Genomic DNA, 22,251 nt, shown 5'->3' with positions numbered 1-22,251 from the left:
AGAAATACGACAACTTTCACATGGAATAACTTAGGGATTTCTTTTTTTTTTTAAGAAGACTAAGATAAAAAGATGTTTTATATGACACATTCTACCAGTGTTCCAAGTTTCAAAGTGTTTCGTTAATGAAAAATGTGGCCCCCGTTTTAAAAAAGAGCCGCAATCTCATTTATAATCAGGTCAAAGTTAAAAGAAAATCTTCTTGAAAAAAGAAAATACCTGCCACCTGGCTATGTTTCCGACACCCTCAACTTCAACATAAATAACTCTGATGACCAATTTTTACTTCTAAAGATCATGCAACAGTACAAAATGGTGATATATTTCGTTTGTCACTGTTATTTATGACATCGTTCGTGCGTTTGTATTGGTTTTAAGGTTTGGGTTTTAGAGTTAGGGTTAGGGTTTTGTAATTATTTGGCGGTCTTTAGCCTAGAACAATGGCTCTCAACCGGCGTCCATATGGCCCCGAGGGGCTATATAAGATCTTTGGGGACTCACACAGCAAAATAGTAAATTGGAGATCCACAATAATATTTTAAGGGTTCCTGAAAAAATTTTGTTTCAGATGTATGTTTTGTAAGAAACAGCTAAGTTTCTTTCTCTAACATTTTACATAGTTCCACCTATACAAGTTGTAGCAGAAGTGATTTACGTAAATGTTTGCGTTACGGTCGTTTAGGCTTAAATACCTGGATATCGGCTCCACAAGTCTTTTCGTTCCAGCGGGTCATATGTTCTTGCGACAGTTTGTTTTTCCTTACACGGGAAATTAATCACCAGCTCTAGGAGCCCACTAATCTCTATAAGAACGACAGTTCTCTATTGCTCTAGGTCTCTGACAACGATGTACCTAACACCAGCCAATCTTCGCTTTCATCTACACCAGACACCCGCCTACATCGTTGCTGTATGAACACTACACGATCAACAGACCAACGTCTGCCTCTACACACCACCAAACAGTACGTCAACTTCGTCTACAAGATCAACAGTCCAGCCTAACCACGAGGTCTCTCACACATCCTAGCTGTAACCTGTTATATTTATTTTATTTCATGTATGGCAATCATTGTATTTTATAACGAAGAACAAATCGTCGCTTACCAGTTCGTTTTCATCTCAAGTCGTATATAATTTTCGTTATAAAGTTAATGTATATAAAGCAAAATATGAATTTTAAAAGTCTATAAAATTAGTTTTTAAATACTGAATACCTATGGAGACCGCCAGAATAAAATATTAATCACAGGGGTCCATAGATTTTTTTTAAATGGTTGAGAACACTTGGTCTAGATATACCATCATGTATGAATAAAAAATTAAATGATCACGATTGGTACATTTTTGATCATGCTAATGTAAATGACGTTTTGATGGCTGACGTGAAGTTAACCACATTCCTATTCTAATAGTTCTTACTTCAAGAGAGTAAGATATGCATTGACAGGACAAAAAACCGTACGTTATTTACTTACGCTTGTAGCGAGTGTGAAAGATATTAATGTAACAATAAATTGTGTTCGTAAACATAAAACATTCTTGCTACACGGTCTTTATGTTCTAAGTACAAATTCCGCTGAAGACAACTTTGCTTTTTTTCATTTTGGGGTCGATAAAATAGAGTACTAGACTTATCCTAAAGTAGATTTAATATTTAGATATTTCTTTGCTGTGACGAAGAGAAAAGATATCATTATTTAGGCAGATCCCTTCATGAATTAAGACAGTGATACGTCGCTTGTGCACATTTCTCCACAGCCACAACCGCTTCTACAGTGCAAAGTACAGTTAAGCATTTACTTACCGATTTATTGTGAAAATGAATTTCAAAGCAGAGATTAGCATATAAAACCATGTCATTACACCAAAAATGAAATCAATTCGAGCAGGTGTGATCTTTCGGTACGAGATCCCATAACTTCCGGTCGTTGTGCGCATGCGTACTGATTACATTATCGTATAGTGTGTTTAAAGTTTGAGAACTGTATGAATCTGAGGGGAGAAAGTTTGAGTATAGTGGGCCATTCATTTTTTCGTTTTTTTCTATTTAATGTTGTCTTTTCATATTTTCAAGTCATTTAAAAACATAAACACACCATACGATAATGTAATCAGTATGCGTGCACACAACGACCGGAATTTATGGGATCTAGTACCGAAAGATCGCCTGAGCAGGAATTGAATAGATTGAAAATTGGCAACCGAACAGAAAAGAACCGCATTAAAACCTGTAACAAATAAACTCTCATCGTTCGTTCTCTGTCACATTTATCCTGTGATACGACATTTAACTGCACACACACATCCATACACGCTTTAACTATGCAGCTTCGGATACACCAACCGACGCGTTCTAACAACCACCGTCACAATCATCCACGTCACCTTCTACCATCTTCATTAAAACCACCATTCACATTCATCACCACATCAGCTATTCGCATCATAGAGACCACCACCGCCATCACGACCTCTTTCGTCATATTTACCACCACCACCATCACAACGACAGTACCCTTCACTACCACCCTTCCCGTCACTGTTATCACACTCAACTCTCACAGTCACCAACACAATCTCAACGTTCATTTAAAGCCGCCACTCCATCTAGCACCACCGCCACTACCATCATGATAGTTTTATTTCCAGACCTTTCCAGTAATTGTTCGGCTTGTACACACGAAACCCTAATTCATAAGACATCTTTTGGTGGTCTAAATAAAGAGAATATTGTTTGCAAATCGCCGCCTAATATTCAGAGAAGACGGAGGAAGAAGATAAAAACTGAACTCAACGACTATTTTTGTTTCCGCTTTAAACGGAAATTAATGGAAAAACAAAGAATCTACGAGTCAACATAAATAAATAGTATAAGTGTGCTTATTCTATTTATACGTTAGTGCGACATTCCGATCGTCTGTACCCTGGGTTCAACTTTACCTTCCATCTACCGATTCAGTAGTAGAGGCAGTTTCTCTCTCTTCACCCCACCCATCGCGCTCTCCCTCTTTCGCTTTCTTTCTCTCTCAGAATAGTAATAATAATAATAATAATAAGAATCCTTTCTACTATAGGCACAAGGCCTGAAATTTGGGGGAGGGGACTAGTCGATTACATCGACTCCTGGATTTTTACGTTCTGAGATCAAATGCTGTAGAGATCACCTCCTGTCTTTCCTCTCTTTGGGAGAGTCGATAAAATATGTACCATCTGATCTCTGAGATCGATTTAATCAACTTTCTCACCACAGCTAATTTTCAACTCGGAGATGATGGAAAATCAACGCAATACGTTTTTGTAGCAATGTGCCGATCAGTTAGATCATTAAGTTTTCAACTCCCGTGAATATGACGTTCTTATAATTTGATGCTGTCCGCTTTTCATGAAACGGTGTACAATTGTAGCAATAAACACGGATCTAAATTGCCACCAAGTCTAGTTATAACTACCCTTTACACTTTCAATCTAAATAAGCAGCAGCAGCAAGCTTTTTATTTTTTAAACAATGATAACAGCATGTTTAGCCTGCTTCTCAGAGAACTCACTAAACAGACAACAAACCAGTTAGAGATTCTTGCATTCTCTCGATTTCCTGCAATTTAGACCATCTCAAGGTCCCAGCAGACAAAATGGAAAATACGTTGCCCCGGAGGATAGCGAGGGATATGCACTGGAACAGCCACTCTTATTCACGGGACTCACACTTGCGAATAGCCATCTCCACCATTTGGTCCGAGAGCCGAGAACGCCAGAAGTCTCCACTGCCACAGGCTTGACGACAATAAACCTGTCAGAGAGCGACCGATACTTTGACAGATTGCTCTTCTCGCCTTGACGAGCAGCAAACTTAGACCGGTAGCTGGACACACCAGGTTGCCGCGGGAGGTGTCACAGCATGTGGGGACAATAGCCACTAACAGAAAGTCACAACATACATAGATTAGAATCGGTCCCTTACATCTGTGAGGTCCCCGAGCATCTGTCCAGTGTGTTCAGTCGAAAGAGTATATCCAAGTGTATATTCCACCAACACTAAATTCAAAGAATAAGATGGTATTGGATTTAATTTCATTAATTTTAACTTCTTCGAGTTCTGAGAAGGGGTAAAGGGCCCGAAGGCAGCCTTGTTGCGTCTCGTAATATTTCTCTAAGGGATAAGGCGGCGAGCTGGCAGAATCGTTCACACGCCAGGCAAAATGTCCATCGGCATTTCGTCCATCTATACGTTCTGAGTTCAAATTCCGCCGAGATCAACTTTACCTTTCATCTTTTGGCAGTTAATAAAATAAGTACCAGTTAAGCACTGGGGTCGGTGTAATCGATTTAATCCCCCCCACTCGAAGTTGCCAGGCTTGTGCCAAAATTTGAAACCGAGGTCCTGATTCCAGTAGAGATTAACCCATCTTTTTTCTTTCTTTTTTATTACGTACCATTATACAATGTACCCTTTCCTTTATAAAAGGCAGTAGGATGTGATTTGGCTGTTGTTTTTAACACATCGAGTAACCATGCCGAGACTGTCTTATCTTAACCAGCTACGAAATGGTTACCATCCTCACGAGAATGTGGGATGAGAAAGGAAAGTGAAATCTATTTTCGACAGAGGTAAGCAGTCATTGTTAGACTTGCCTAAAGAAGCAGTAGCCAAGGTTGTGTCCAAACAGGCGATGCGTTAAAACAAATCAACAAGTTTAATAAATAGCCATTTTGAGCCTTAAAACCAATGTGGTAATTTCGTGGGTGAGTGAAGGAAAAAAACAGGAATCGGTGTAGCGAGGAATATATCTATTTTTAGTAAGAAGTTATTTCAGTTCTGTCTGACGAAATCAGTGCTCAAGACAACGGAGTGAGAAAAAATAAATAAAACTAAAATGAAATAAAATTATGCAAAAGAAGAAAAAAAATATTGAGGCAACCGGAAGTTACCGGAATTTTGTTTCGACAACGTGGTCGTGGCCACGTGTTCAAAAATGTTTCAGCTGTGAATGACGTGGTAGAAGAAAGAAAACGAAAATTCCAACAGCCAAACTTTCTTCATCACAGAAACCCCACTGCCACCGCCTACGCCACCGCCGCTTATTTCTTCTTCCTCTACCACCATTTCATACAGCATTCATTTAAAAACTATATAATAAAACGAAAGCCACGTGATAACAGAGAAATTCGACAAATGATATTAGAAGTCGCTTTATTAAAGCTAACAAAGTGACAATACAATGTATATCATGGAAATAATCATGTGACAAAAAAAAAAAGCGTTTTATTCCACCTCTGAAATGGAGTAAAAAAACAGACATGCACACACACACAATCTGAACTTTTTCGAAGTTTTCCTTTGACATTTTTGTCTGCTTTCCTTGTGACATTTTTTTGTGTGAATTATTTTCCTTGACGTATTCTACAGCATTTTATTACAGTGTGTGCATCTTATGTCCATGAGAATTCCTTTGGTTAAAGGAAAATATGTGACCTTAGTGAGTGTGTATGCTCCAACTATGTGCTCTACTGATGACGAAAAAGTTTCTTTCTATCATGCTTTGAAGGGGCATTATAAGAAATATCCCTCGGGCAGACAAAGTCATCGTACTTGGTGACTTTAATGCTAGAGTGGGGAGGGATTTTAACATATGGACTGTAATTGGAAAGCATGGGATGGGAAAGTGTAATAGTAATGGTATGCTTCTGCTGCAGATAAGTGAAGAGCTTTGTCTATGTGTTACTAATACCATGTTTCAACAAAAGAATAAGTTTAAGACCACATGGATGCACCCTGAATCTAAAGAATGGCATATTCTGGATTACGTCCTTGTAAGGGTGCCTGACAGATGAGATGTGCAGTGTGTTCATGTTCTTCGTGGGGCTGAGTGTTGGACTGACCACTACTTAGCATAAGGCTTTGGTCAGCCTGAGGCTTTAGTAGAAGACACCTACTCAAGGTCCTATGCAGTGGGACTGAACCCAGAACCATGTGGTTGGAAAGCAACTATATATCTATATATATACACGACAGACTTCTTTCAGTGTTTGTCCATCAAATCCACTCAAAGGGCTTTGATCGGCCTGAGGCTACAGAAGAAGGCACTTGCCCAAGGTTCCACACAGTGGGACTGAACCTGGAATCATATGGTTGGAAAGCAAGCTTCTACAGGCTTCTCTCAGTTTCCAGGTAGCAAATCCATTCACAAGCCATTGGTTAGCCCAAGGCTATAGCAGAAGACAGTTGCCTAATGTGCCACATAGTGGGACTGAACCTGCAATCATGTGGTTGGAAAGCAAACTTCATACCACACAGTCATGCCTGTGCCTCCATATGAAAAGCTTTCTCAGGATGTATATTGCAGTATTATGGCACTCTTAAGTAGGATTTAATGATTACCATTCAAAACATTCCTAAAATGAATTTGTATAATCATAATGAATAATTATTTCAATGTCTTCTTAAGAGCTAGAATAAAATAGCATATTTTCCACATGTGTAATATTGCCACTCGAAAAATTGTAGTGTCATTATGCGGAAGCCATATAATTTTGTTGGATTAGAGTAGCTGATATATTTATGGTAAAAATAAAGGACTTTTTCCTGGCTTCTTCCCTTTCATTGGAACTAAAAAATCATTATAATGATTTAAAAAATATAAATCCATAGCAAGAATTTCAACTCTCCTTCTACATCTGTTGCCAAATGTAAATCAAATAGTAACTCTTGAATTATTTTCTCTTCTTTTATAAACTTAACATAAACTAAAAGTAAAGCCACATTTCTTGGTAGAGTTGATTTATCCACTTGTAATGTAAATTTGGCAGGCATCACATAAGAGCATAATGTGCCTTTCACATCTTGGCTTGTTTCATCAATTTGTTGCTGTAGGAACAGGCATGGCTGTGTGGTAAGAAGCTTGCTTAGAATGACATTGTAGGATAGGTGTAAGAAGCCAGATCTGGTTGGTTTGAACAGGTGAGATATTTGGACCAGATATGGCTGGTTTAACTCTTTAGCATACGGATTTTTGTGTCAAATATAATGCTTATTTATTCACATGGTTTTGGATTAATCATGCATTATCTCATAGCTTTGAGGTTTTGATGTTGTGATTACTTATTTTTAGAATGACATTGGTGGGCAGGTGTGAGATGCTGGATCCAGGAAGTTTTGATATCAAGCAGGTGAAATATCTGAGCTGGATATGGCCCAATTTAAATGTTGAAGCGGTAAATACGGTTATGAGGCATCTTGCAACCTTACCAGGTTATCATACCATTTTTCACAGTTTGCAAATAACGACAAATGGACAAAGAGAAGAAAGTATAAACATTTTATTTCATCCGACATGACACGAGATGAATATTTACATGTTTCAAAAGCCATCCGTTCCCATACACAGAAGATATAGAACTCTACACAGTGAATTAATACAGTAAGCTAGTGAATATCATAATATCAAGTTGTAAAAATTAATCTGGCTTCAGAGGAAGATATATATACTTTTTTTTTTAACTTACATGTATGAAAAGAGAGGAAACATCATGCATGCACAAACACACATGCACATACAGATGCAAAACAAAGTGGGCAAAATACAAAACCAGAAATATCTTCATACATCATTTATTATTCAATATTATTGCAACTGTCTGATGAATGGTCACATGAAACACTGAGTAACAGTTTGTGAAGATTTTTTGGGGGGTTTTAATAAATAATATATATAAATATACATATACATAGGTGCAAATGTGACTATGTGGTAAGAAGCTTGCTTCCCAACCACATGGTTCTGTGTTCAGTCCCACTGCGTGGCACCTTGGGCAAGTGTCTTCTACTATAGCCTCGGGCCGACCAAAGCTTTCTGAGTGGATTTGGTAGAGAGAAACTGAAAGAAGCCTATCGTATATGTTTGTGTAATATATGTGTGTGTGTGTGTGTGTGTGTATATGTATGTATATATATATATGTGTGTGTGTATATATATGTATATATATTTTCATGTGTCTGTGTTTGTCCCCCTCCATCACTTGACAACTGATGTTGGTGTGTTTACATCCCCATAACTTAGCAGTTCAGCAAAATAGATTGATAGAATAAGTACCGGGCTTACAAAGAATAAGTCCCGGGGTTGACTTCTTCGAATGAAAGGCACTGCTCCAGCATGGCCACAGTCAAACGACTGAAACAAATAAAAGAATACTTACAGACGTTGCAAGTTTTGTTGAGCCGGACATTTTGCAAGGCTCACAGACAATAGATGGGTGAACCTGTGCAGTAGCCAAGTGGTGTCCAAGAGACTGGAAAATACCATTTGGAAGGCTTCCACAATGGTGATAAAATAATTCAGTCAAGCAATTCAGGTCAAAACAGAAAAGAAGGGTACAATCTAGACAGAACTGGAAGCGCATTGTGATCAGTGGTGTATAACAGCCTCTGATATATTATATATATATATATATAAAATCATCATTTAATGTCTGTTGTCCATGCTGGCATGGGTTGGACTATATATACACACACACACACATTAAGGCGGTGAGCTGGCAGAAACGTTAGCACGTCGGGCGAAATGCTTAGCAGTATTTCGTCTGCCGCTACGTTCTGAGTTCAAATTCCGCCGAGGTTGACTTTGCCTTTCATCCTTTCGGGGTCGATTAAATAAGTACCAGTTACGCACTGGGGTCGATATAATCGACTTAATCCCTTTGTCTGTCCTTGTTTGTCCCCTCTGTGTGTAGCCCCTTGTGGGGTAGTAAAGAAATAACACACACACAGGATTCAGAGATGTTATATGTATGAAGTATAACGAAAATAGGTAAGCTGGTGTTAACTCAGGGCATTGAAAAAGCTAACTAGAAATATGTGGTGAGGCAAAGAGATAGACAGACAGGTTAAGTTAGCTTTAGCTATCAAATTTCTCCATGCTTTAATTAAGCTAACTACAAAGTCAGCCACACAAGGAGGTGGGATAGAGGTATGTCACTGATAACTTACCTAATAACATGTAACATGAACAAACTTAACTCAAAATATGTGGTAAGCAGAGTCTCAGGGAGAAATTTAAAGGTCCTGGAAGGCAGGGGATTGCCTTTCAAAATTCAATGGGGTGGCTATGGGGGTTTTAGTTTGTTTTTTAGGAAGAGGCCTAGATACCATAGGCTCCTTCTTGGCACTCCACTCCCCAGAACACTGTACCAGCTGAAACTTCACTCTTCTAGGCCCTGGTGGTAAGAACAAAACACTATTTTGTTAATGACTAGTAATATAATTGTAAGGCTGACTGTTGGACAGTTGAGTTCTAAATAGCACAATGATAGTAACTGATGGGTATCTCAGCCTTCAGCATTTAAACCAGCCATATCTAGTCTCTCACACCTACTCTACAATGTCATTCTAAAGATAAACAATCACATCATTGAAATCCCGAAGCTACAAAATAATCCATGATTGATTCAAAACAATGTGAATAAATAAGCATTACATTTGACAGGGTTAAAAGTAATCCAGTGAAGGACTTCATTCATTATTATTTTCAGTCTTCCTGAAAGTACAGATAACAACTCTGGATATACTTCAAATATAGTATTTATATATACATGTGTGTATGTATGCGTTTATATATATATATATATATATATATGTATATATATATATATATATATATAATCATCATCGTCGTCTAACGTCCGCTTTCCATGCTAGCATGGGTTGGACGATTTGACTGAGGACTGGTGAAACCAGATGGCTACACCAGGTTCCAATCTGATTTGGCAGTTTCTACAGCTGGATGCCCTTCCTCACGCCAACCACTCAGAGAGTGTAGTGGGTGCTTTTATGTGCCACCGGCACGAAGGCCAGTCAGGCGGTACTGACAACGGCCACGCTCAAAATGGTGTATTTTATGTGCCACCTGCACAAGAGCCAGTCCAAGGGCACTGGCAACGATTTCGCTCGAAAGTCCTTACACATGCCGCGGGCACAAGTGCCAGAAAGGCGTCACTGGGCACAGATGCCATCACAATTTCGCTTTCGCTTGCCCCAATAAGGGAGACGACGTTGGCATGGGTGCCAGTCGTCAAATTTAATATATATTGTTAGCTTTGTAAGCTTCGTAACTAAATATGAAAACTTTAACTCACCACTTTAGCTGCCTGTGAGCTTCTCAAATGGGGTTCCCCCACGACCCTCAGGTTCCACGAGAAGTCAGTCAGGGTCCCACAAGAAATAGCAACAATTAGGTTAAATAATTTGCAAAAGCAACGTTAAGTAATTTTTGTCTTTAATTCTATATTTATTCATAATTGTATTACACATGCATGGCAAATCAGCAAGCTGGCAGAATCATCAGAAGGTTGGCCAAAATGCTAACAGCATTCGTTCTGGTTTTATATTCCCGAGATCAAATACCACTGAGGTTGACTTTGACTTTCAACCTTTGGTGGTGGTGGCGGGGGTCAATAAAATAAGTTCCAGTTGAGTACCGATGGGGAAGGGTCGACATAAGCTTAAATAATAAACCAGGATACGGCGAGGGATTACTGTATATTCTTTTATTTGTTTTAATCATCTGACTGCGGCCATGCTGGAACACCACCTTTACTCGAACAAATCAACCCCCAAGTACTTATTCATTTGGGCTCTTTTGCCGAACTGCTAAGTTACAGACATAAATACATCAACATTGGTTGTCAAGCAATGGTGGAGAAACAAACACAGACACACATACATATACATACAGGCTTCTTTCAGTTTCCATCAACCAAATCCACTCATAAGGCTTTGGTCAGCCTGAGGCTATAGTAGAATACTCGGCCAAGGTGCCACGCAGTGGAACTGAACCCAAAACCGTGTGCTTGGGAAGCAAGTTTCTTACCACACAGCTACTCCTGCACACACACACATATATATATATATATATATATATACACACACATACACACATATATAGTAAGCACGGTGTAGAGGTCTGAAACTCACAGAGCTGATCACCCAGTTTCCATAAGTAACCAATATGACAACACTCCTCCGGTACAGCAGGTCAGTCTGTCACTGTTGCAGGGTTACCCATTTACAGCTGAGTGGACTGGGGCAATGTAAAACGAAGTGCCTTGATCCAAAACACAACGCACCACCCAGTCCAGGAATTGAAGCTGTGACCTTGCAATTCTAAGTGCAAGCCATAACCACTAGGCCATATGCTTTCACATGCACACACACACACACACCCATATATATATATATATATATTTATTCATGTGTGTACACACACACACACACACACACGTTTCAGGTCATCCCATAACTTCTGTCCGGTTTTACCTTTTTTAAAACTGAATGAAATTTAATAGTATTTTAGAATGTCTAATGGAATTAAAAATTATTCTTATGCATTTGTGTACATTTAAACTAATTAAATATTATTTTACAGAATAATAGAATTAAAATTTCTTTGATTAAAACCCTTTCTAACATGGAAGCATCCAAAGAGCATTTGAGGCACATAATGCTTTATTAGTACAAAAAAGGAAACTCTGCAGCCGAAGCGACTCAAAACATACACTCAGTTTATGGGAAAGAATGCTAGAATGAAAGAACTTGCAGAAGATGGTTTGCAAAATTCAGAAATGGAGATTTCAGCCTTGACGATGAAGATCGAACAGGACGTCCAGTTGAGTTTGATGATAAGCTCCTTGAGGCATTACTTGAAGAAAATCCTGCATTATCAGTTGAAGAATTAGCAATAAAGCTTAGTTCAAACCATACAACTGTTCATTGTCATCTTCAACAACTTGGAAAGATTCCTAAACTTAGAAAATGGGTACCTCATGAATTGTCCCAAAGCGAGTTAACATCTGCTCTTCTCTCCATTCTCGTGAACTCATTTCACCCTTTTTGGATAAACTTCTGACTGGTTCTGAGAAATGGATATTCTATTGAAATGTTAAACGTCGTAAACAGTGGCTTGGTAAAAGGGAAAAAGCTCAACTACGACCGAGAAGGGAACTTCATGGGAAAAAGGTTCTTCTTTCTATCTGGTGGGATTGTAAAGGAGTAATTGGCTTTGAATTGTTACCACCTAATGCAACAATCAATGCTCAAGTCTACTGTCAGCAATTAGAGTGTTTGAACCAAGCTTTGAAGAAAAAAAGAGCTGCTTTAGTGAATTGAAAAAGAGTGATGTTTCATCAGGACAATGCACGACCCCAGACTGCAAAGATCACATCACAGATGATTGATGAGCTTGGTTGGGAAAAAATTCCTCATCCACCATATTCTCCCAACCTTGCTCCTTCAGACTACCATTTGTTTCGTAGTTTACAGAATCATTTAGGGGACATAACTTTCGCAAGCCAGGAGAAGGTCGAAACTGACATTTCAGAGTTCTTCGCTTTGAAACCAAAAGAGTTTTACATTGATGGGATTAAAAAGCTTGTAAATAGATGGAAGGAAGTCATAGATAATCAGGGAAAGTACATTGATGATTAAATTTCAATTAAATATGACATTTGATCACTTGTTTTCTTTATTCAAAATTCAGACAGAACTTATGGGATGACCTGATAAACTCAGGATGGTCACAGCCAGAATATCTTTAATTATATGTCTACAGGATCAGAGAAGACCAGGGGCTAAACAGCAACTGTCATACACACACATATGCACATGCACACACGATAATTCATTAATTTCTCTTTCTGTTCTATACCAAAGTCCCTCTTACCTCCCATACAATCTTAAAAATATCATTCTTCACTGGAATTCTTACTTTAACTCTTAACATAAGGAATTCTAAACTATTTGCAGGAACACAGCTAAGCAGCCCATAAAAAACTCATATCTGTTCTTCATAAAGGATTTTCTTTAAAGCACAATATCTTGAAGATTTGTTTATTTATTTATTGTTGATGAACACTTCAATAATTATAAGAAGGTTTTTGAAATGAACTCTTTAAACAATACAAAGATTCTCTTGACAGCAGTCTTGTTATATGATAGATGTGAGAAAAAAAAACGGTATTTCATTTTTTACACAATGGTAGAGTTGTCATTGTCACAGACATTCTAGAACAGTGTTTTCCAACCTATTTTCTCCCAGGTCCCACTATAACTTTCCAGAAAAATGTATGCCCCATTAGTGGTTGGAAAAAAAACTTTATTTTTAATATTTCATAATTACATAATTTCCTTAAAGAAATATCCACACCAAGGCTTTAGAATAGCTCTATAGAGTTCACATAGTATGCCTAACTGGAAGGATTGGCTTGGCTAAGCTGAATAAAGGTGTAGTATGTATGTATGTAGTGGAGGCGCATGGCTTAGTGGTTAGGGTGTCAGCATCATGATCGTAAGATTGTGGTTTCGATTCCTAGACCGGGCGACGCGTTGTGTTCTTGAACAAAACACTTCATTTCACGTTGCTCCAGTCCACTCAGCTGGCAAAAATGAGTAACGCTGCGATGGACTGGCCTCCCATCCAGCTGGGGAACGCATACGCCATTGAAACCTGGAAACTGGGCCCATGAGCCTGGCTAGGCTTTAAAAGGGCGCATTTATTTTATATGTTTGCTGTAAGAGAAAGATTTTCACAATTCCATGTCCCACTGAAGAAAAAAAAAAACAGAAATAATTTTGGATCTCATGTCCCATCACAATTTTCCCAGGCTCCACTAGTGGGGGTGTGTATGCCTCACATTGGGAATCACTGTTCTAAGTCAGTCTGTCAGTGGATTACTCTCCATTTTTATATTAGATTGATATGTTGAAACACAAATGGATTTTATCTTCTTGCTTCTAACCTCCTCAAGAACTAGCTCCTATACCAGTCATGGGAAAACTATGGCCAGGGGGACTTCCTGAATGTCATGCCTAAGAAGAAAATTGCCTTCAGTTTTTTCTAGTAGTACGACATGCCTGATAAAACTATGTAACATGATCTTTGTCCACAGGTAGCAACTGTTATTTCCTATTTGCCTTCCCTTGGAAATTATGATAAATGGCTGATATTTTCTTCAATTTGTTTTCCTCAAACTTGGACACAGAAATAAACTGAACTGTTAAGCTTATGATCCCTGTATTTATACTGCTATCTACGTCACCAGACTGTTCTAGAAAATTCTACTTCAGCAACTCAACACTGACTATTTGAAATGTAATGGAAAATAGGTCAGTTTCAAAACATAGATGTCCAGGAAGGGACTAGTAGTGATTTCCTTTCATTTCTAAATAGAAGCAAACATGAAATAACCCTTACTGACCAAAGACAAAAATAAAAATTTTGTTACACAGCGAAGCCATGTCTCATGTGGCCTGCTTCTTGAGAAAAGGTTGCTCATGCCTGTGCTAGGTAAACAAACCACTATATCTACTAGTCAGCCTTTTCCCTATACATACAAGGTATATTAGGAAGCTAGCTAGCCTCTTTTCTTAGATATACACACATAATGTTTGGAAGGCAGCTTCTCTTGGTAGACAAACAAACCAAAGTATCTAGTAGCCAGAAATTTTCCTTATAAATACAAATTATAATATCTGGAAGCTAGCATCTTCTAGTTTCTTTTCTCAGACAAACAAGCCATCATACTTGGAAGGCAGTTATTTTAAAGACATACAAATCATTAAATGAACCAAGACCTATAATTATACACATCATCATTAACAAATTGCAGGAAGATATCAACTATGTGATAGTTATATCACTGAAATCACAAAAAATATAAGATGAAATGCAGACAAATACTTTCGACAATCTTACAGCAGTAGCGGAACCTTTCTTCCTAATACAATGTCTGACTAGAACGCCATCCATTTTTAGAGAGAGGAATTAGCAAAAGGCACCGATTATCAGTTCAACTGAACCTAGATTTGGGTAAGGAAGGGGAAGGACTTTCGCATGCCATTTCTTCTCACCCTAAATCTGATCTTTGATGTTTCTAAAAAAATTTAAAAAATCAAGAAAACAGTGTGAAAAAGAAAAGGGCTGGTAGTACCAGTCTTTCTAGATGAAGAGAGAAAAATGGCTACAATTCTCCTTTTATTTTATTTTCCTCTGATTCATTTGGTATTTCATCGATATAATCAAAGAGATTGAACCAATGGTTTTTGACAAGCAGTGCCACGTTTCTAGCAGCGATTACACTGGTCTCGATCGTAGAAGCAGCACTTTCGATAGCGTTCACATAGTAGAGTTGGTCGTGTAGAACAAAGGGAAGTAACTTCTGAGAGGAGCTGTAAGCAGGGTAGGCTACCCAGTTATAGACGGTCGTTTTCTCAATGGTTTTGAACAACAGATTTTTCTCGCTTTCGGTTAGCAGTTCCCGGGAGAATACCTTCCAGAGGTTCTTTCGTTTCTTTGAAATGGAATTTATGAAGTATGGTTCTGCGTTAATCAAAATACTATTCGGCAGGTCGCCTTCTTTTTCAAAATCAAAAAACGAGGCGTTTACCTCTCCTTGAATGAATGTGGCCACAGTTCGGTAAAAAGGTTGGCTGTAGGATAATGGTGATATAAATCCTTCAAATTTAATATCCTTGCTATCCTGATTGAGTGGCATAGCAATTATGACAATATCGTATATATGATTTTGCATGGAGTTTTTTTCGGTCGAGTTGTGGGGTTTATAGAATAATTCATATTGTATTGAATCGTGTTCCTTTAACAGTGAGATTTTTTTTAATTCGGCGTGAATAAAATTTGCTTTAGACTCTGTTAATAGTTTTTCGGCCACCTGCTTGTTTCCACCCTTTATGGCAAACAAACCAGGTTGCATACCTGCCAGTGAGATAGACCCTGTAACGGTAAAATATAGTTTGAGAAATGTTACAAAGTTAAAGATAAAAAAATGTGCTGGAGTGTTGTAAGCACACACACACACACATACACATACACACACACACACACACGCACAATGCCTGTATGTGTTGTGTTGGAGTGAGTAAATGGTGTATGAGTGTTCTCAGAGTGAGCAAGCATCATGTGAATGAGTGGGGGGGATCTGACAAAATCCTGAGTGAGTCAGTGAATGTTGTGTGAGCGAGTGTTGCTCGAGTAAGTGTGTGTGCGAGTGTCGCTCAAGTGAGTGTGTGCGCAAGTGTTGCTCGAGTGAGTGTGTGCGTGCGAGTGTCGCTCAAGTGAGTGTGTGCGTGCGAGTTTTATGTGACACTGGGACAGGGCCTTTTACGTGGTACCAGCACGGGTGCTTCAACGTGGCACCAGCATGGGTACTTTTACATGGTACTTCTACGTGGCACTGGCATGGGTGCTTTTACATGGCATCAGCACTTTTGTGTAACACCAGCACAGCTGCTTTTATGTGGTACCAGCACAAGTGCTTTTTACATGACACCATCACCCACAAGCCCTCAAGGGAAAGGCCTCTCAGCTGAGAGAGGGATGTAGAGGACATACTTGTACATATGGACAGCCACAGTTTTACTTAGTTGGACATGTCTTCTCAAGCAGAGCAAACATTGCCATAAATAATTAAACTGAAATATGGAATATTAATTAATAAATATTGATGCAAGGTTTTAATTTAGATCACTTTAAAACAGGAAATTTAGGGCATAGGACCAAGGGCAGCCTCAGGTTGTTTGGTGTCAAACATTAAAAATTTGAAAAAAACTAGAAAAATGAAAAGTAAGAAAAACAAAGCCAATCATAGAACAGCTTCCCGATTGTTTTCTGTGTTAAGTACTCACCAGCAAATGATTGAATATTGACTGTCTGGCCATAATTTGTTCGGACAGCCACAGTAACAGGCTCTGCAATAAAGCGGTCAGAAAAGCCCATTTCTTTCAGAGTTTCTTCTAAAGGTCTGGTGGTTAAGTTTAGCATTAATTGGTCCATGGATAACAGCAGATCTTTCACAGTGGTAAAGGCATACCCTTTCAATTGATGATTGTAGATCCTGGTTGAGCGATAGAAAACTGAATATTAGCAAGCAGAATAAGAAACATACTGGAGCAATGACTCCCTATGCAGTCTTTCAAGGTCCTAAAAAATAGTAGCTAAATTTTCTTTAACCTTTAAACAGGAACAGCCAACTAGTATATAATGCTTGCTAAGTTAGGGTTTGCCTATTTTTGCATTTGAAGACTGGATCCAGACAGAAAATAGTTTCAAACACGACATTCTTCAACAAAAGATAGATTGGGATATAAAACTGCTTTCTGCAGTTAAGGGTAATGAAATTTTGATTGGTTATATCTGATTCCTGTGTTTAAAAGGATTAACTAATGATAGCAACAATAATGAAGATGATTACACTAACGAAGTTGATTATGACATTGATGACATTACTTATTCTCTTAATGTTGTAATTAACAAATTTTAGCCTTTTCACTGTGAAATTAAATCTAATGGTTATTCTAGTAATGATGTTAAATATCTATCAAAAAATGGAATTGGTATTTTCTGCAAATCACATTGCCTCAGTAAACTCGACATATCTCAATAAAAAATAGCTTCAAACATAACATTCCTCAACAAAAGATAGATTGATATACAAAACTGCTTTCCAAAGTTAAGGCTAATGAAATTTTGAGCGATTATATTTGAATCCTTCAGTAAAAAAATGTGCAAAAAAAAAAGCACTGAAATAAAAAAAAATTTTTTTTAACTTACCGGCAAAATTTTTTGGTAATCAAATCGTCAATCCAATTTGCAATTCTCTGCAGATCATTTCCATAACGCCAGAAAGCTTTCAGGATGGTTATAATTTTGTAACTACTGGTTTTAAACAGAAACTCTTTGCCATCATATATTCCAAATCCATTGCTTTCAAGCTGTTTTGCTTCCAAGCCTGGCAAGCAGAAATATTTTCAAATCTACAGCTAAGTTCAAGAGATGAGGCAAAATCAATGTGGAATATATTCGAAACTAACAAACTTCAAAAGTGTACCTATTTTACAAATTTTGTCAACAGAATGACTATCCAAAGAAGCTGTTGTACAATGAAGTACAAGAATAGTATATTAAGAGAAGCAATGAAACAACTGCTGTGGATTTGAGCTCACAACCTCTAAGCAAGTGATCCCATTGTCTTATCTAGTTGGCCATCTCCTTTCTAAAAATAAACAATCATATCATTGATGCATTGAAGTTGCAAAATGATACCCGATTAATTTAAAACAATGAGAGTACATAAGCATTACATTTGATAGAATAATCTAAATGCTAAAGGGCTAAGTGTTGGTCTCCTTCAATAGGGCTGACTTAAGGGGTTAAACAACAACCCTACATTTACAATCACAAATGGAATAAGTAAAATTAAACCCCTTACCTAAAATCTTTGTAAAATTCAGCATGTAAGCATTTTTTGGATGAAGTGTGCTGCCACCGGTTTCAATGGATTCTCCATCAAATTCGAAAGAGTCCAAACGTCCGCCAACTTTATTGGATTCATATATATCTATGACAGCTTGGTCCCCAAACAGTTGACGTAGGTAGTAAGCTGTTGATGTGCCTCCAATGCCAGCACCAACTATTGCTGAAACAAGAATTGAAGAGGAAAACAGAGTATTAAACAGCGAAATTCCCACTATTATTTTTTTTTTAAATTAATTAATCAATTAAGAAAAACAAGCATAAATTAAAAAACCACTATGCCACAAGCCTTCACACCTTAATAATAATAATATGGTATATAAAAATGAAAGAACTTGCATGATAATTGACATAGCGTGTCCTGGTGACAACAGGATCAAAGAGAAAGAAGAAAAACTGAACAACTACGATGAATTGGGAAATATGAAGGCTGTGGTCAATGAGAGTAGATATGATAGCAATAGTAATTGGTGCACTTGGAAGTATCAGCACTCAGCTACCAACATGGATCAGAAAGAATGATACAAATGTAAAGATACAACGCTTACAAAAACCAGCATTGCTTGGAACTGCAAGAATTCTTCTCAGAGTCCTTGAAGCATGACCAATAAACAAGTGTCACCTTAGTCTGCTGGCTGTGGACAGCTGACACTTTCCATCATACCCAGCAAAATAAGTTGAGAGTTTTCATCAAATAATAACAATAATGGTTTCAAATTTTAGGACAAGGCTGGCAATTTTGAAGGAAGCAGGGAAGCCGATAATACTGACCCCCCAGTGCTCTACTGGTAATTATTTTCTAAAACCCTGAAAGAATGAAATATAATATCAACCTTTACAGCATAAGTAAAATTAACTGGGTGTTTACTAAGTCAGTTACCAGACGTTGGAGCTTCAAGGCATAGATACATTGAAGTTCCGATGTCTGGCAACTGACTTAGTAAACACCCACAAAATTATAAACCATCATGCCAACAACTACCTTGAACACCTTTTTGAACTCCATGAGTCTAACAAATGTGGGCATGCCTATAAAGTCAGAAAACAGCACAGCTCCTGTGACTTTCATAAACATTTTTTTCACACTCACTGAAGCATGGAATAAACCACCTGCATCAGTTGTTAGTTGCCGAGACACTGCATCCTTTAAAACCTCCATGCTTCCTGAAATTCGCCAACACTACACCTGATATCCACTCACCCTGTCCATACACATACACACATGTATATCATGACTCATACACCATTTACTATCCTGACTTTCATACATAATTCTATTTACTGTACATGCACCTTTGGTGAGTTGTAGTGCACCTGAACACTATACACAATAATTTCATTATTATTAATATTATTATTATTACTATTATTATTAATATTATTATTATTATAATTGTTCCTAATATAAACACAAAGACAGAAATTTGGGGAAAGGGTTTATCAATAAAATAGATCCCAGTATATTACTAGTACTTTATCAACTCCAGAAAGATGAAATCAATGCGGGATTTGAACTCTGTACATAGAATGAAGTGATTAAATATCACAAGGCATTTTTGTCCAATGCTATTTCTGATTCTGCCGATAGAACCACGTTAATAAGGAAAAAGAACTTTACTCTGGTTAAGATTTATTAACAATAGATATTATATCAAGCTTTTATCTTTCAAGGTTTGTTGTTGTGCTCCCCTTTTGATAGTTTTAGCTTGAATGACACACAGACAAATACGATTATTAGATCTCCCATCAGAGCAACAAACTGGCACGATCATTTGCACATTGGGCATGATGCTTAGTGGCATTTCTTCTGACATTACTTTGAGTCACTGTTACTTCTGCTAAATATTAATTAAAATGTACATATGCTCATATTTTGAGGTCTATTTTTCCAGTTTGCATCAACATACACATGTGTGTGGTGAGAGAAAGAGAAAATGTTTTGACATTAGGTGAATGAGGGTGTATTCTAATCCATATAAAGTAAAAATAAACAGATCCACCATCAGTTTCAAGAAAATGTATTTCAGTTCATTCAATTAGATTACATAACAGCTTCATAGATATGGGGCCAACTGAGCATTCTACAGATACATCACACACTACATTCACCTTTACCTAATCTCTCACTATCTGCTACTCTCCCACACAGTCTTATGAAGCTACTTACCATCTCTTCCCCCGCCCCATCTACTGTCTGTATCCTCGCACATGCTCACCTTTTTGTACCTTGAGAGTTCACTTTCGTACACCATCACTACCATCTTTATCTTCTTTCAAGCTACTCCCACCCACCCTTATATAATTCAGGGTAGCATTGTACTGCCTCTGTACAGAGAGAGAGAGAGAAAGATAGACACCTGTGCCTGTCTCCCTATCATATTTCAGCCTCTCAACTTAAAGCTGTCATCTTCTCTTAAATACTAACCCCACTTAGTTGAAGGGACATTTTCCTTTTCTTTTAAATTTTTAAGTGCCAGTGGCTTGAAAAGCACCCAGTATACCCTGTAAAGTGGTTGGCATTAGGAAGGGCAACCACTTGCAGAAACAATGGCATTGGAGCTCAACGCAGTCCTGGAGCTTGTCAGATCATATCAAAGCGTTCAACCTTTGCCATCATCTAACACAAGATCCCTTCCCCTCTCAAAATTCCTTGTCTTGCAAGTTACTTGGTTATCCTGCTGGTACCAAGTAAAAAGAATCCAGTCCACACTGTAAAGTGGTTGGCATTTGGAATGGCATCCAGCTGTAAGAATCATGCCAAAACTGACATCACCTGTGCTGGTGTCATGTAAAAGCACTTAGTCCACTCTGTGGAGAGATTTGGTATTAGGAAGGGCATCCAGCTGCAAAACCTCTGCCAAACAGACACCTGGGGGTAGTCTTCTTCCTGGCTGGCTCCTGTCAACTGTCTTACCAATGCATGCATAAAAGACAATGATAATGATGATATATATACACAGGGGTAGGCTGAAAAGTTCATAAGCTGACTATGAAGGAGTGGTGCTAGTGCTGTGAAATCTTGCATGCATTAATTTCAACCCATCTTATTAATAACTGCATTGTTTCTTTCCAGGTAAACTGACATCTGACTATTTAAAGAAAACTTCAAAAGTAACTAGAAGTGACTTCATCATCATCGTATAACGTCCGCTTTCCATGCTGGCATGGGTTGGACGATTTGACTGAGGACTGGTGAACCAGGTGGCTACACCAGGCTCCTCGACAAAATTTGGCACTGTGGTGTTATCAAGTACTTGTAGAAAAAGGGTTTAGCCTTAAAGGGCTACATTCATACAGTAGAAACACCCTTCTTTACCTGCACCAAAGAAGGCCAAGGTCATTTTATCTGCAGGGAATTTTTTGTGTTTATTGACTATCTTCAAAAGAGCCACACCACCAATGGAAAGTACATGCCAACTTGTTCAGGCAGTTATGAAAAGTTATCAAATCTAAACGCCCAGGAAAACTGACAACAGGGGTCTTGCTTTATCAGGTCAATAATCCAGCACACAAGTCCTTAGTTTCAATGGCTGCTGTGCATGACTGTGGCTTTGAACTTGCTGATTACCCTCCCTATTCTCCTGATTTGGCCCTATCTCAATACTATCTGTTTCCTGACATGGAAAAAAAACACTTAACTGGGAACCAGCATCGCAGTGCTGACGTCACATCTGCTGTTGATGACTTTTTAAACCAACAAAATGAAAACTTCTTTACTAATGGGATCCTAATACTGCAACACCGATGGAAGAAGTGGGTGGACCACAACGGGGACTATTCCTTTATTTGTTTCAGTCATTTGACTGCAGCCATGCTGGAGTATCACCATTAGTTGAACAAATCGACCCCAGGACTTATTCTTTGTAAGCCTACTACTTATTCTATCGGTCTCTTTTGCCGAACTGCTAGCTTACGGTACATAAACACACCAACATCG

The 22,251-nt window shown here is 38.2% G+C and overlaps 1 protein-coding gene across 1 annotated transcript in view; it reads right to left on the bottom strand.

Annotated features, from left to right (window-relative positions):
• Positions 1 to 7,302: 7,302 nt before the first annotated feature.
• LOC106883316 (prenylcysteine oxidase 1) overlaps positions 7,303 to 22,251 on the bottom strand; it is a 20,242-nt gene continuing 5,293 nt past the window's right edge. The window contains exons 3-6 of the mRNA XM_014934279.2: positions 18,271 to 18,477; positions 17,613 to 17,790; positions 16,688 to 16,896; positions 7,303 to 15,776 (exon numbers count right to left, since the gene is read on the bottom strand). Coding sequence (XP_014789765.1) covers positions 15,007 to 15,776; positions 16,688 to 16,896; positions 17,613 to 17,790; positions 18,271 to 18,477 — 1,364 coding nt within the window. The 3' untranslated portion in view covers positions 7,303 to 15,006. The remainder of the gene's footprint in view (positions 15,777 to 16,687; positions 16,897 to 17,612; positions 17,791 to 18,270; positions 18,478 to 22,251) is intronic.

The sequence above is a fragment of the Octopus bimaculoides genome, chromosome 25 (assembly GCF_001194135.2).
Source record: "Octopus bimaculoides isolate UCB-OBI-ISO-001 chromosome 25, ASM119413v2, whole genome shotgun sequence".
Lineage (NCBI taxonomy): Eukaryota > Metazoa > Mollusca > Cephalopoda > Octopoda > Octopodidae > Octopus > Octopus bimaculoides.
Note: the sequence above shows the minus strand (reverse complement) of the source record. Positions and strands in the feature narration are given on the sequence as shown.